General features: G+C 38.2%; 1 protein-coding gene across 4 annotated transcripts in view; it reads left to right on the plus strand.

Moving 5' to 3' along the window:
- mctp1b (multiple C2 domains, transmembrane 1b) overlaps positions 1–12,583 on the plus strand; it is a 53,591-nt gene extending 41,008 nt beyond the window's left edge. For all 4 annotated transcript variants that reach the window (XM_038733333.1, XM_038733335.1, XM_038733336.1 and 1 more), the window contains 6 exons: positions 835–945; positions 1,030–1,083; positions 1,168–1,277; positions 1,806–1,915; positions 1,993–2,090; positions 9,798–12,583. In XM_038733333.1, the coding sequence (XP_038589261.1) occupies positions 835–945; positions 1,030–1,083; positions 1,168–1,277; positions 1,806–1,915; positions 1,993–2,090; positions 9,798–9,869 (555 nt within the window). In that variant the 3' untranslated portion in view covers positions 9,870–12,583. The remainder of the gene's footprint in view (positions 1–834; positions 946–1,029; positions 1,084–1,167; positions 1,278–1,805; positions 1,916–1,992; positions 2,091–9,797) is intronic.
- The last annotated feature ends 4,662 nt before the right edge of the window (positions 12,584–17,245 follow it).

The following is a 17,245-nucleotide window of genomic DNA, read 5'->3' on the forward strand; positions in this document are numbered from 1 at the left end:
AAAAAAGGAACTTCATCTTAATTAACAAGCCACTGAATATAAAATGACCCAAAAACACACATATTAGTAAGAGCAGCAATAAATACTAGTAAGCGCTAATGGCACATATGGCATCAGTGGGGTAAATACATAGGGAAGGAGGGAAGAGTTAACAAAAAGTGCAATCAATACAAGATAATTGTAGGTGGATAGAAGAAGAAGAAAAGCACAGGAAGTACATGTTAGAGGTGTTATAAGAAGAAGTATTCTCGGAAGAGATGAGTTTTCAAGAGATCACCTGGTCGTTTTGCTTTCTGTTCTCTTCCTGTAAACATGACAAAAGGAGGAGGAGGAGGGAAGACTAAATCACACCTGCATGTGTGCTGACTCAGCAGGGATGATATTAAAATGAGAAAACAGAAGTGTGAACTGAAAGCAATACAGGATGCCTGAGAGCTGCGCTGACTTAGACTCTGTTAGAGTTTCCCGTCTTTTGTTTCACTTTACATTAATAAAAACATTTCCACCATAAATCGGTGCAGAAAAAAATCACCAGACTGCAGGAAATAAAGTGCTTAATGCTCAAATTTTCCTGGGGATGGACTGCCAGACCCCTCACTCATATTTTTATTTTGCGTTGAAGATGTCTTCAATATAGTGTTAAAAAATCATCTGTTGACTCTGTCGTCATTAGCATCCGATGTCTCTGCAGAGGACGTTGATTCCTCTCTCCTCAGATGTTTTCCTTGCATCGTACATGGGAGATGATTTAGGATTGAGACGCGCGCGAGGGAGCTGACGTGTTAGAGGAATGAGAAGCAGCCAGTCTCACGTTTTCCTTGCTTTCATCCGCAGCTGTTTGTGGTGGTGGTGTGGAACTTCGAGCTCTACATGTTGCCGCTGGCGCTGCTGCTGCTGCTGGTCTGGAACTACTTCTTCTGCCCGAGCAAGGAAACAGCTGACACGGTTAGAAGCACTTTGTTTTTATAATGATATAACAACACCATTTCAGACAAGTGTTGAATGTCACTGCTTTCTTTTCTGCTGCAGTCCATGGAGGCCATGTTTGAATGGGAAGATATTGAAGAGGATAAAGAGGACAAGGTAGTGTCGTCATCCATGTGTGATATCGGCCGGCGTTCACAGTACTGAATGTTAAAACACAGATCTTTCCCTCGTTCTTTTCAGGATTCAGAGCCCAAGGGCTTCATGGATAAACTATACGCCATCCAAGACGTGTTCATCAGCGTACAGAGCGCTCTGGATGAGGTGGCGTCGTACGGAGAGAGAATAAAGAAGTGAGCTTTTTAAAATCATCATCTATCTAAATATTTTCTTCTGACTGTCCAGCAGCTAAAACCCAGATAAGAAAAGCTTACTATAAGTACTAACCTCTACTTCTCTTTTCCTTGTCTTGCCACTTTCTACTTTTCCTCCACTGCGTCTCAGTCTCAGAGGGAGATGTTGTACTTTTTACTCCACCACATTAGATTTAATGGCTTTAGTCACTAGTTTCTTTACAAATTAAGATTTTGGCACCCAAAACACACAAAAAGCTTATAAAATATGCTGCTGGATTATAAAGTTTATTAGCTTTCTTGCGGAGAGTTAGACGAGAACATTGATACCACTCATATAAACATGAAGCTATAACCGGCAGCTGGTTAGCTTAGCTTAGCATAAAGACTGAAAACAGGTGGAAACAGCTAGCCTGGCTCCCACCAACACCCCGAGCTTAAAATATGTTTCATTTGTTTCTGACATTTTCCTCACTCATACAGCAACACTTGATATTTCTTTGTGTTCTGCTCTTCTTCCCTCCGCAGCACCTTTAATTGGAGAGTGCCTTTTCTAAGCTGGCTGGCGATCACTGCCTTGTGCTCGGCCACGGTTCTTCTCTACCTCATACCTCTTCGATACCTTGTGCTGGCCTGGGGTGAGTCCCGGTTTTGTTCCACCAGTTGGTTCCACAACTTTGCATATATACTCTGAGCTGATTTCTTTCTTCTGCAGGTGTGAATAAGTTCACCAAGAAGCTACGTGATCCGTACATGATCGACAACAACGAGCTTCTGGACTTCCTTTCCAGAGTTCCCTCTGATGTCCAAGTGGTGCGTAGCTCATGTTCGCTTTGTGATGCAGAAAGGAAAGCATGTTTAAGATCTTTGTGACTGGAGGGATACTGCACGTGGAAGATGTGGAACAAAGTATGGAAATGCAGGAATGAATGAAGCTGTTGCCTTTTTTTCTCCAGTCAGGGATGCATGATGAAGAGGGTTTTTTTGTTTATTCATATTTAACTTGGAATGCAAACCCTCAAAAAACACGCACACAGTGACGTATAACAGTAAACAGTGGTTTGTGTATCTTTGCCGTGTCCGCTTGCTTGCGTATTCTTGGCGACATTGTTGCCAGGTGATACTGTGGTCGATGGGTGTGTGGTACTGATACCGTGCCTGGTGTTACTTTCTAACGTTACTTTGTCACAGAGTGATACGCATCTGTGCAAAGGAATTCGACGTCATAGCGTTTCACACGCTCATGATACCACCACTGTGAACCAATCAGATTGCTTGATTTGAGCTACCCGTTTTATAAAAAAAACATAATAGACACAGATTATTATTATTCCAAGATGAGTATTTTTATGTCTTATAACGAGGGCTGGGCAATAAAGGCAATAAAACAATAATGGTAGTTATCGCAATACATACAAAACAATATATCGTCAATAATTATTTGATTTAATTCTTTAGAATCACAAACAAATTAGCACTTTATTTTTCTATTAAGATGTTTATTTTGTTGAGGAAAAGGGAAGGAAGAAAGATTTACTAATCATATTTTTTGAAAAAAGAATTCGTAATTGTTTTGAATGTTCTACCTCAGATATGTGAAGTGATCCACTGTTTGGCATCAAGTGTTTGTAAAGTATAGTTTAACCACACAATTAACCATCAGGGGTCTCATTTATAAAACTGTGGGTAGAAACCAGTTATAAGTAAGTTCCCTTTATAAATCACAATCAACTTGAAATGTTGCGTATGTATATTTTACACAGTAGTAGGCCTATTCATTTCAAACCGTTTCATCCTTCTGCCATGTGAGTCGCTGTTTCTCATTTCTCCTCTTTAAGTGCGTACACATGCTTCAGAGTTTACTTACGGGACGCACATTCTCTCGTCAAGTTTGTTTTTTATAGATCACATCCTTTGCTTGGGAAGTGGCCAAAGCACGTTTCCAGCCTTGTTTTGTACGTACGCACCATTTATAAATGAGATCCCTGGTCCTTCAGTTTTTATTCAGGGGCAAAGATGAGCCTTTAAACTTGAAAGGACAAGCCCTAATTAAAACATCTTTAAAGTGGACATAATTAGTCAAATTACTGTGAGATCTTTCCCAAAGCTGTTTCACAGCCAGACAGCAGGGAGTTTTGTTCTTAAGCAAGCAATTTGGCTGCCGTGAGAAGATAAACATTTCTGCCAAAAGCTGCTGAAAGTGGATACATCACCTGGACTTAAATTCATGAATTATCACTTCACTTCACACACTTATTACTTCTTCAGTACAGCGCGAGCGTGACCTACAAACCGCACAAGCCTTTTGTTGTGTCTGTGACTGGAAACTCGGAATTAGAACAAGGACAAGATGGCAAATGACTGAGGGGATAACACAGCTTCAAAGAAGATTCAAACACTTCACGTGAGAGTGAGACATTCATTCACTCTGTAGCAGTCACTGAGGAAGGTGCCGAGCCGCCAGACGTTAAGGGACGGACTTTTATACCCAGGATTACATCAAATGTAGAGCACCAGGTCACAGACTTGGCTGACACTCTCTTTTGGATGTGGATTAGTTCCTAAACCAGCCTTCCCCTAGTGATGCTTCTTACTGGCCCGTCACTGGAGCTACTGTGAAAGCATCAACTCCAGCTGGTCTGACGTTGTCCGTCGAAAAGACAAATCCATCAAGAAATCAGATGAGCGAGCACCAACGCTCCCTCCACCACCAGAACTCCCTTTGCAAAACAGGTGCGACCCACAGACCACTAGCATTAAGGCTAAAGAAAACCCAAGAAAAATGCTGAGCGCCAGAGTAAATATTGGAAACTCCACACCTGATAAGCCAGACACTAATCTGAGACTCCATAACCAGGCATGTAAGAACTGCAAAGACTGAAAATCTAAACACGGCTGACATACTGGATCTATCAGGGAGCTAACACGACTGCTGCGAGTTATCCTCTCAACACATCCAAGAAACTTGAAGATTATCATCCACGTTGGGTCAAGAGAAGGAAAACGGTCTCTTCGCCCTGCTGCTGGAGAAACTGAACGACTGTCTGCAAAATGTATTGCAGTTTTTTTCAATTGCACAGTCAGAACTGAAGCCACTTTTACAAAACTCATCATACAGTCTGCTTTGCCAACTTTCCCAAACGGTTAATCTCACCAAAATACACTCAAACCACCAAAAGATTTCATATATCGTCTCAAAATAAACTCATTCAACCAAAAACACTGGCATCCATTCTCACTCATAACACACTGACCTAAAAACACTAACAACAAGGAGCGTAATACCAAAATAATAAACTTCTACCTTTGACATTTTAATGAGTTTTTACATAAATTAGTATTTCATTAGAATAACATACTTTACATTATTGACTGTATTAAAGTTTATGTAACAAGAATGAACCAGAAAATACAGAAAATTACTTCAATATCCTTAATTTCTTTTCTATATCAATGCATATAGTAATTTACTTGTAAAAAATAAACCTCAACCTAGTCTGTTAAAATACAAACATATTTCCTACTTTACACTCAGACTGCAGCTCTGAACCACACTTTTTTTCCTTCTCTCTCCACATAAAGACATAAACCTAAAATTTACTGTAAATATTCTGCTAAGATTTTCTAAATATTTCAGTCTGGTTTCTGAAGGGACATCTGCCATCATTCTGGTTTGACTTGCATTTGAAAACCGTGCTGTAGTGGTGGAGTAGTAATGAGAAAAAGAGTGGCATTTTGTGTGAAAGCAATAAAAAATGATCCAGTTTGGTCCACATCCACTTCTGGTTCGCTGACTGTGTGACAGATGCAGGTTTGCCACTGAACAAAAGACATCAGGCACCAGTCCAACGTTTGGCTGACTGCTTTCCGTGAATACAAGCCTGACATATCACCCAGCTAAAGTTTTTGGACAGTTTCTGTCTCTTTTGGAACCGTGAAGATCGCTTTAAACCTGAATTATCCAAACATCACTGGTTGCAGACCATTCGGTGCCATCCTACGTCATACCCTGCGTGCTAAAACAAGAATGCATGGAGAGGTTTGAAGGACAAGGTCAGCACCCCCTCCCCACCACCACCACCAGACCTCTGCTCCACATCGCCCAAGGCCTGCAGAGGAAGGATCCAACGTACCCCCACCACTACACACAGTTATCTGCCCCTATTTCCAGGAAAAGGCCTAAAAATACACACCCAAAGTGAATTAGGGAAACTCCTCAACTATTTGGCCTAGATGTATAAATAATTCTGGTCTCCTTTGTTAGGTCAGAAGCTAATGAATATGAATCCATTCTACATAAACCTATTTATGTAACCACTACAGAGTAGTTTTTCATCCTCGCCTGGTATAAAATATAAATTTCAAAGGCAATACCACCATGATAACCATCATCCTGCAGATTATAATGCAACTGAATATCTTCTAATACACCTGGACTACCACTGAAACTGTACATTTGATGAAAATAAACTGAAATACAACATATATGATACAATTTATAAAGATATTCCCAGGTGGTGTGCATGTTTCGGTCATATTTACTGTTTACATGTTGACTTTTTATTTTATTTTTAGCAGCGCACAATAAAACTAATGGCACCAGAGTTAGCTAGCAGCTAATTTGCATCTTTTGAAAGACACAAAACAACCACCGAACACCAAATACACCACATACAATAGCACAATACATTCAATCAATCTTTATTAATATAGCACTTTTCATACAAATACGTGTAACACAAAGTGCTTCACACTACAGAGCCATTTAAAAACAACAATAATATGATAGTTCCACCCCATATAATACCCATTAGCCCAACCCTCCAACCACAAATAAGCAGCTGGGACATTCATGTCAAGTCAAGTCAAATTTATATAAAGTGTAAAATCACCAGCTGTGTGGTCCCAGTACACTTTACAGAAAACAGACACATAAAGATTTCAGAAATGGATAAGAAAAAAAAGCTAACAACACATAACAAGATACACACATTAAAAAACCACTAATAAATAAAATAAAATAGACAATTAAAATATAGTGTGAAAATTCATAAAATACCCTAGCCCACACTATAAGCCTTCTCACAAAATAAAGAACAACCATCCCTGACTAAAAGCTTTACTAAAAAGAAAGGTTTTTAGCCTACTCTTAAATATGGAAATGTAGGTTGCTTCCCGAATCCCATTCTACATCTAGAGACCCTCGGCTCTACAACAGCCCTGCATTTTGGGAGCGCAGTGTTCCAGTGGGGCAGGATGGTGTAAGAAGTTCTTCTGTATAGGATGGTGCCTGAGCATTAAGGGCTTTGTATGTAAGAAGAAGTGTTTTAAAATCAATTCTCAATGGACAAGTTTCCCCGATTCATCTCGACGCGGAAGGTTTCTAATTTTTGCAGTATTGCAAAGGTGAAAATAGGCAGTCCATTCAAAGCAACTATGTCTGCAGACAATGTGTCTCAGAGGTGTTTGAGTACTACAACCTCAGTTTTTTCGAGATTATGAATAACTTTAAACATCAGGCGTGCATCTGAATAAAAAAAGACTGGGAGTTTTTCTACAAAACTAAGAACTGAGTGCTTTTCGGGCCGATAACAGAAGCTCCCACAGTGATGTGCGGGGTATCAATCGATTCCTCTCACCCAGACCTTTACAGCTGTCACTCTGAAGCTCAGTCAAATTGACGAACTACTAAGCAGCAATAATCACAAACATCGTCACTCAGGAGTCTATCAGAGATGAGATGCCGTGCCACATCCTGTAAAGATAAACAGCCGCTGGTTTGGTCAAACACATCGTAGCAATCAGAGAATCCCTACAGCTGAAATGAGATATTTTTTTTATCATTGGATCCCTTTTATTCAACAACCTGATAATTGACCAGAATGTAATGTTTTTAGCTGAGGTCTGTGTAAACAGCACTGCTGGTGCTGACAGAGGCTTGTCCTCCAAACTTTAATCTTTAGCAGCAGTCAGACTAAACAGGAAGGGAGGAGGAGCGACTGCTGCCATTTTCTCTACACAGTGGTGAATTTACAGCATTTGAATGTCTCGCTCTTGAGCTCAAAGCAGATTTATCAGTGCTCATCATTACATTATATCGGCCATCAATGTTTCTGCAGGATTCTCAGAGCTGGATTCAGGATTGATTAATCCTGAAGTAGCAGATTAACCTATTTCTGACCGTCACTGTGTGTCTTTTGATGCCAAACTTATCTTAACAAAGACAATACATTGATTATGCAGCCGCTTACTTCAACCCATATTTACGTTTTAGACTCCGACCTCTAGTGCCCGATGATGGTAGCAAAAGAGGAAGTCAGGTGACAAACTATAGTATAAAAAACTGCGACAGTGTCACAACGTTAATCACGTGTTTTATGTCATGTCGTTGGACTGTGTCAGTTCAGGGATGAAGACATGTTGGTTCAAAAGGGATTCCTAGACGTTTCACAACCAACCAGTTCATATTGTTCAGTTTTATTTTCCACCTTATGTAATTCATTCCTCATTTTTATCCTAGCTGAGCTAAAGCGATCTCTTGAGAAGCTGCAGTCTCTGTTCATTTAACTTACAAAATCCAGCTAAACTGAGGCTTATTGTTGACCCTTTTCTCTCTCTCTCTCTCTCTCGCCTGCCATTCACCGGTCTTGTGCAGAGGTTTGCGTGCATGCCGTGCTGCCGACAACTACATGCACGTCGCTGTTCCTCGCGAGTCTATTTGAAGTAGCCGGCTATTTAAAAACAATAAAATATGAGAGAAAAACAGACGCACACACACTGAAAACTGTCACTCACGCACTGACAATGTGCGCACATACACTGAAAACACGGAAATACTGGCACATACACACTGAAAATGTGCACATACACACTGAAAATGATCATACATGCACCAACAAAACACCAAGCACACGCACTGAAATCAGGCACAGACACACTGAAAATGTGCGCACACACAAACTTCACCCAGAGTAGGATACAGGCTACTTGTCTGTGTGTGTATCTAAGTGTGTGCCTGTGAAGTCATTTCAGTTCCTCTTTCATTGTAACAGGAAGTCACCGATGCAGCTAGCTAGATATTCATGGTCAAAATACATGTAGAATGTGTATAATAAGCTCAGCAAATCATTGCATATTGTAGATCATAAAGTGAAGTGTTGTAGGTTTCATGTGAATAAGAAGACAGAGATGAAGTTTATAAAATATCTGAAGGTGAGGAGCAAAAATTAAATGTGACATACAATAAATATTCCTCCCTGTAGGTTTAGGGATGCTGAACTAAATATATAAATATAATAAATGATTAACTGTTCATATAATTGCTTAGATAAACAATCTCTCTGAACAAGGAATACCACTCGCACTGAAATCCATGTTTCATCATGTTAGCTATGCTTTTATTTTGAAAGTTAGGACAGGAATCTAAGGCTTCCTGTTACACTACAACAGCTTCCGGGCGCACTAAAATAATTTTACACGCACACACTCAGATACCCCTGTATTTCAGTGTATATGCGCACATTGTCAGTGCGTGTGTGACAGTTTTCAGTGTGCGTGTGTCTGTTTTTTAATGTTTTCACCCTAAACGGCCTCTCATAATAAAACATATCTTTGTGTGGTTCATCATCGGTGATAAATTATCCGAAAGTCCCGCAAGGTGCGAACAACTGGGCACAACACCAGTGAAGCTGGAGCTCCGTCTCTGCAGCAAGTGTTCCTCTACCGCCACCACACATACAACTACACATGCGCAGTGACGACCCAGGGTTAGGGTTACAATTCTGGATTCATTCACGCACTTTAAAAACATTTATTGAAAGTTTTTTTTACATGTTTATTTACAGCATTATATGTTGAAATGTATATTGTAACAGGCTGTTTATTAACTTATTGGGAGAAAACTGGTAGTTCTACATAAAATCAGACATTGAGCACCCCCATATCGCCAAAATGGCACGATCCTCGTTTCGCTGCGAAGCTTCGACTCTGAGATTGACAGCTGAATCAGGCTCCGCCCATCTAAGCATCAAATCTTCGACTTTTCGGGGTCAGCCCTAAATAATAGTAATAATAGACTATCATAATAAACAGGAAAATGAAAAAATAATAATAAAAGAGAAACACAAAACACACACAGGGTCTATCCTTGTTTTTTATGCTCATTCTGTCTTTTAATTTGAAGCAATCTGTGCATGTGATGTCATTTATTGTACTTTAAGAGCATTGTTTGGATCAAAAAATACAATACAAATAAGTTTTATTATTATTATTGTTAGATAAATCAATCAATGTCAATGTTATTATTATTATTAGTAGTAGTTTGTATTATTATTTGTATTTTTATTGGCAGTAGTGCAGCCCAGAATAATCTGAACCATGTGAACCGTGTGAAAGCATGTCGTACATATATGCCACATGTGTGTTAGTGCTCATAGAGTCTGAATCAGTCATGGTAGTTTTATCTGTGTGTTTGCATCTACCTGACTGTGTGTGTGTGTGTGTGTGTGTGTGTGTGGACAGATGCAGTACCGTGAGCTGAAGGTCGACCCCGGACAAAGTCCCAACAAACGCAAGAGGACAAACCTGAGCTAGCTGCTCAGTCGCGTCTCCCACTGTAAACACTGTAAACTGTTATTTATACATTCCTTGTATATTTTGAATTATCGCGAGGAGCTGCAACTGTTGTTTTTGTTTTGTTACTGTGGAAAGACACTGATTTATTTTCTAAAATCTTGTAAAAATAATGCTAAATGTTTTTTAAATCCCTTTTATTTCTTATAACGATACTCGCACACAAACAGAATGAACCTAAACATATATAACAATGTGAGTTATGAATGTATATGTTGTAAAGAGTATGCATGTGTGAAGCTACTGTTGCATGGAATCGTTGCACTCTAAGTTTTTTTACTTCATTGAACATTTTTGTGGTATTTTTAAACTTGATGTGTGTGTAATGTTACTTTAAAGACAGAGTTGCATGTTATTCCTGCCAGTGTTGTTCCATGTGTGACAGTGATTACACACACTCACTCCGTAATTAACGCCTCCAGTAAAAACACATGTCAGATCTGGTTAAAATCCACATGACACTATGCATGTTAAATTTATGAACTGCTCCTTTTATGTGCTTTGTACAAAATAGCTTCTTTCCAGCACCTGAGTAAATAACCCTGACGACGTCATAGTGATGTCATCAGGGGGTATTTAGCCTCGGTCTCCGTGAAAGGTTGTGCACAGGTGGTGGACAAAAACAATATAGTAAGGAAAAGGAGAGGTCGTCCGGATACTACGAAAACACGATACAAAATAACAACAACAACAACCATTATGCCAAGTACATCGGCCATTTTCTGCTACTTTATGTATTATTACAGGTCAAGATAAAATAAGTATACACAGCAGTATATAAAGTAATTCAGTTTAGTCCCATCTTTACTATCAGCAGTGATTATAATCTAGTAAAATAACATATATCCATTCTACTCAATGAGTACTTTTGATACTTTAGCTGATAATACTTCTGTACTGTTACCAAAGTTACATTTTGAATGCAGGAATTGTACTTTTAGCAGAGTATTTATACACTGTAGTATTGCTACTTTTACTTGTGTAAAAAATCTGAGTACTTCTTCCACCTCTGCCCAAAACAGATTACTATGCACGTAAAAAAAAACTGTATTTCTACAGTGTAGTACTGGTACTTATACTGAAGGAAAGGATTTGAACACTTCCTCCACCACAGTCTTTAACCTGGACTTGCTATGCACATTTACTAACATCACTTTACTGGTTTATGTATAAATTGTCCCAACAATATTTATGTTTTTAAACTCATCAAAGCAAAGTGACACAAGATCGGAAAATGTTTTCTATCACCCGACAAACTGATAATGTATGGAAGATTTAAAATGCCTTAATAAAAACAAAGCAAACAAAGTGCAATGCAGTACACATTATAATATGAATGTCCGTTTTATGGATGCATGTAATGTGTCCTCAAGCTGGATAGATAGTTTCTGCTCCCTTGCACCTCTTCGAGACACCTGATCAGTGGTGGAAAGTTCTTTTTTTCAATTACTGCTCTTAAGTTCAATTTTGATGACTTGACCTTGAGTTTTTTATTTTCTGTTACATTTTATGTCTACTTCACTACACCTCAGAGGCAAATATTGTACTTTTTACTCGACTACATTTACTTTCATGTACAAACTCCCCAGCGGTATATAAAGTAATAACCTCCACATTTGCCAGCTGCAACTTTATATAGAAGTCATAAATCAATAATTAATTATAATCAGGATTGGGGAGTAACAGATTACACGTAACAGCGTTACGTAATAAAGATAGAAAAAAAGGTAATGTGTATTCTTTTAGAGTACAGGGGGGAAAAAAGACATCAGATTACATTACAGGGATTACTTAAAGTTTCCATGAAACGGAAAGCAGAGTGTTATTTGCTTCCGTATATTTATGTGTTTCCTGCAAACCCTCCAAACTCTGATTATAATCCAGTAATATAAATTATTCTGAAATGGGCCATACTGCTTAATGAGTACTTTTACTTTTGAGGCTAATACTATTTATTTCTACACTCTGGTATTGCTACTTTTACTTATACTGGAATTGTTTTCCATTTAATAATGAAGCAGTAAATGCAAACATGAAAAGGAAAATATACAACAGTGTGTTTTGTATTTAGCTTTATTTCTTTGTTTGATTTGTTTTTATTTTTGGCATTTTAAATCTTCCATAAGATGCATTATGTGAGCATTTTTCCAGGAAACATTTGATCCAAGAAGACTTAATGTTTAAATCCCAGTTTAAAGTCCAGCAGCAGTTTATTTTACGTTGAATCTTTGCTTTTGGCCAAACAGTCAGAGTTGGTTATCGGTTTATAATCTCCGGAGTATTTTACATGTGGAAGGTTTTGGGATGTGATTTCCTGCATGCCTGTGTAAGCTGTCATTTGTAAGTGTCAAAGTGTTTTGCATGACTGAACACAAATTATATGCAAGTGCATTTATGGATACTGAATGTGAAGTTCATCTAATACGTCTGTTGCTTTGTGTGAGATGTCCAGATCCACTTGAGTTTCCAGGTAAAGAGAGAAAATGCTGCGCTACAGATCTCATATACTGTTTACTCTCTCTCTCTGCTGAGTCATCCCGTCTGTCACTTTTGTACATGATCTGTTTTTGTTTCCTGTAGCACCATGGGTATTTTCTGCGATCAATGACATCAAAAGCAGGACCTCTGTAACAACTGTGTAGCATTTGTCTGAGAAAATATATTTCTAAACAGATTCTCGTGGTCCTCTGTGTTTGATATTATCGTATGAAAGTGAAGTTTAGCATGACTGTTGAAAATGATCTATTACTAACTATTAGAGGAGATATTTTCAGTGGTGGTAGTAAGTAAATAGACAAAAAAATACATTGCAAGTATTTGTACATGGAAGGATAGAGGAGAGTGTTGTATTTGAGTAACATAAGAATCATGAGACATTCTGGCCCTTAGTAATGTATCAATACTACCACTATTAATTGATTATCAATATTCATGAATTGTCTTTCCTCTATTTGGGGATAATGATGCTGTAAGGTTTTTAAACTACAGTTCCCATAATGCTTTGGAGAATGTAACAGGACGTACAATGGTGGCAGTTATCTGTTAGCTACAAGTGAGTTATTGTGTTTTTTGTTTTCATTTTGTCACATTGGCACCATTAAAAGTATGCCGAATTAGCTATTAGCAGCTCCGGTTAGCAGTGGACCCATGGATTTACAGACAACTATCACAAGATTACTGTGATACTGACGTAAACTTAAAAACATGAAGATTCTCAGGCAGGTTTTGGAGCGTCTTTTTTCTTATCTTCTTTCTTATTTGTAAGTGGGTGAATGGACGTTTACTCACGATGGGCATCGAAGATAAGCATATCCTCTGAAAGGGTAAGTCATACTGAAACAAACAAAAAAAAGAAATGCTCACAATGTCTCTGTGTTAGATGCTCAGAGAAGAGTGATGACTAAATGACTCCTCATCATGCAGCAGCTTCCCCTCACGCCTCTCTGTGCCTCACAGTCTGAAAACCTCCCCTCAGAGGTCTGTTGTTTAGTTTCAGAATACCGAAGGTAAAAGATTTTGAAAAGAAAATTTAATTTATGATCTTTCCTTTTCTTTATTCGTGTATTTTTCTTCTCTTTATTTTGTGTGTTGTCATTTTTTTGTTTGTGGCTATTTTGCTTAATGACACACAGGATGACCTTAAACATACAAGTAAAAACAATATGTATGTTAAAACGATCATTATGGACCCATATCTGGCATTTTGAGATAATCGGCCAATATCTGCACTAAATTACATCAGCTCTTATCCAACATCTTTACTGGCTAGTGTTAAATACTGTAGATAATAAAGCAGCTGAACGATGTCACTTCTGACTCTCCCTTAAACACCAGTCAAGTTCAGCAGAACCCAATGTTTCAATGTCATTATTAATAAAACTTCCACCTAAAACAACACGTTACTGGCTGAGATTACATATATTTATAATATATATATAATATAATTTTAAAAAATCTAATATATTATTGTACTCAGCAGGAATAAAGGGATTATACAGAACTTTTCTTTGCTTTGATATTTGCATTATATATTATTTCACTTATGTTCATGTGTTGTAAATGTCTATAAGTTTGGTATTTGTTTTCTTAAGTTGAGGAGAGGTTTGTTGTATCTCTCACGTCTGTCTTGCTTCTGTTATCTGGTTTTATGCTGTTAAATATATTTGCTATAGTACATACTTTACTTTAATGTTATACTCCACAACATTTCAGAGAAAATACTGTTACTCCAGTGTGTTATTATATTTAAATATATTTGTTTGGATTTCATTTTATTATTATTATTAGACTTTATTGTCCACATTAGTGAAAATTTGTCTTTGACTCCTCCAAAACCAAAATATAACCATGACATCACAATTATCTTCTTATTATATTAAAAATACACAATTAAGAGTACAACACAGCAACTGAGCAGCTCAGACTCTGAGTTTATTGGGTGTGAGGCATCGCCAGATATCTGTCTGGCCTCCCTGAGCACCACACTGTCAGATACATCAGCGAGCCGATTTTGTGGCTTTGTGCTTTTGATCACCTTCCCCGCAATATTAACAATTTTGGAAAACTCGTTTTTGTCTTTAACATTCAGATTGCCACACCAAGCTGTTACATTAAACTGTAAAATATTTTCTACCAGGCCCCTGTATGTCATCTCAAGTATGTGTTAACTGACCCTAAAACGCCTTTGTTGCCTTTATTGAGAGAATGAACCCAAACAAAAGAAACACCATGTGAAGATGAAGGCATGACGGGAAAAGGAGGGACAAAGTAAATAAATAAAATAACATACATTAACAATGGCTGGCTGGAAATTATCTTGGCTGGTGTGTTTAAGGATGAAACGTCAGTAATTTTGTCCAGTTCTCAATTTCAACAACTGGTTTCCAAGTCCCTCCCTGACCAAGTGCCTCGGTGAATTGATGCCGTCTGCTGTTGTGCAGCATTACTTTGGCCAGCAGAGGGACTCGTGTGCCTTCAGGTCAGTTCAATTTAAGTTAGGACCCAGACACTAAGATATAAAGTAATTCAAATTAGCTCCACATTTACCAGCTGCAACATTACAGTGAGATACACATTGATGAGTACTTTCACTTTTGGTACCTTTTAAGTAAATACTTTCATACTTTCACGTCTGTAAAATTTTTATTCAGGACTATTTCTGGTAACAGAGTATTTCATCAATACTCCCATCAATTCAATTGGTAATTCCAGGTATTTACCATTGTCAGGAGTTGCACATGTAATTTACATACTGTATACATAATATATCTTGACTGATTTAGTGTGGGTAAATAGAACAGATGAGAATGGAAAAAGCTCCCCCTTTCTAATCTGCTACTGCCAAATAAAACAAAAAGCCACCGTCACAATAATTAAAGCGAAATTACTCTTTCATAACCATTTTTTTCACCTCGCCTTTGTACATGAACCCTGTCAGCTCTCAGCCGGTCGGACCTGTTTATTTCCTTCTTGATAAGCAGATTTCTGTTTTAGTACAGTGAGCATCTCTGATTTACTTTCTGTAGCTGCGAAGTGGCTCAGCAGGCCCGAGAGTTTGTACTCAGTGACCTTGTGACAGACAGATACCGAGTGTCGTCTGAGCTCAGTGTGTCACACAAGTTAATCTTAGAGGACAGTCTCAACTTTACAAAGACTTAATACACTGTGACAGTAAGTCGATTGTACTATCTGTGTATTTCTTAACATGCTGAATGTGGAGCTGTAGGAAGACAGATGTTTTGACTATATAACATGCCCCTTTTTAACGTTTGGTCCATTTCCTGTTTTGTGACGTAACTTCCTGTTGCTAATAGAGAACCTGAGGTTGCGGTAGAAAATTAAATTATGAGATCAAGGAAAGACGTGAAGGAGAATTTGCAAGGACTCGCAGAGAAACCGACTGCACTTACTCTAGGCTTTATTTTTTTAAAAACAACTTTATTTATAATACATGTAAGATAAGTTCAGAGACAAACTCAATGCTCTACAAAAAAGTAAGGTTTCCTGTCCAACACAGAGTCACACCTCTTAAGAAAGGCTGTTTTCAGTTAACCACCAATTAGGCTACACTAGGAAGTAACAACAAAACAGATGGTTGTTAAAAATGAAAACAAAACAAAAAGGAATGAAATGTTGAAATTGTTAATATCATGGAAAACAACAATGTACAAGAGTTGAGAAATTGACCCATCGCTAAGCCACGCCCTGAATACACAGTTGGCCAATCACAGCACAGTATAGAAGTCGCTCTAACTGAGGTCCGACACTTTCATGGCTGCGCTCCATTGACTCTAATGCAAAAAGAGTTGTTTTCTAGCTTTTTATGGCTGTATTTTTCTAAGATATGGTCAAACGCTGTTCCTGGGGCACTTGTAATAGTTACAGTTGCTACCCAGAGAGGTTGAAAGGGGAAGTACGATTTATTCTCTTTCCAAAACCTGAAATAAATCCAGATACATGTTGGCTGTGGATTGTTCCTAATGTTATGTTAGTTAGCTAACGCTAGCTAACTTCCTACTGAATATAACGTAATAAATCCCCACTGTTCTGCTTTTTGATGATTGTAATAATGAACAGGGGCCTACCCAGCTGTACAGGAACAGAGTTGATCCTTAATATCGTTGTCTTTTGTCTCAATCATCGAGGGATGCGGTGGTTCACTTCATTTTTTCATGTCCGTATTTGACAGTTTGAGTCAGTTTGTGTCAGTTTGAGTCCGTTTGTGTTAGTTTGTGTCAGTTTGAGTCAGTTTGTGTCAGTTTGAGTCCGTTTGAGTCCGTTTGTGTTAGTTTGTTTCAGTTTGAGTCAGTTTGTGTCAGTTTGAGTCAGTTTGTTTTAGTTTGAGTCAGTTTGTGTCAGTTTGTGTCAGTTTGAGTCAGTTTGTTTTAGTTTGAGTCAGTTTGTGTCAGTTTGTGTCAGTTTGTTTTAGTTTGACTCAGTTTGACTCAGTTTGACTCAGTTTGACTCAGTTTGACTCAGTTTGTGTCAGTTTGACTCAGTTTGAGTCAGTGTGTCAGTTTGTGTCAGTTTGAGTCAGTTTGTGTCAGTTTGACTCAGTTTGAGTCAGTTTGTGTCAGTTTGAGTCAGTGTGTCAGTTTGTGTCAGTTTGAGTCAGTTTGTGTCAATTTGAGTCAGTTTGTGTCCGTTTGAGTCAGTTTATGTCAGTTTGACTCAGTTTGTGTCAGTTTGAGTCAGTTTGTGACATTTGAGTCAGTTTGTGACATTTGAGTCAGTTTGAGTCAGTTTGACTCAGTTTGACTCAGTTTGTGTCAGTTTGTGTCAGTTTGACTCAGTTTGACTCAGTTTGTGTCAGTTTGTGTCAGTTTGAGTCAGTTTGT

The sequence above is a fragment of the Micropterus salmoides genome, unplaced genomic scaffold (assembly GCF_014851395.1).
Source record: "Micropterus salmoides isolate LMB-PRFRI ecotype aquatic unplaced genomic scaffold, ASM1485139v1 Ms_hic_scaffold_20, whole genome shotgun sequence".
Classification (NCBI taxonomy): Eukaryota; Metazoa; Chordata; class Actinopteri; order Centrarchiformes; family Centrarchidae; genus Micropterus; species Micropterus salmoides.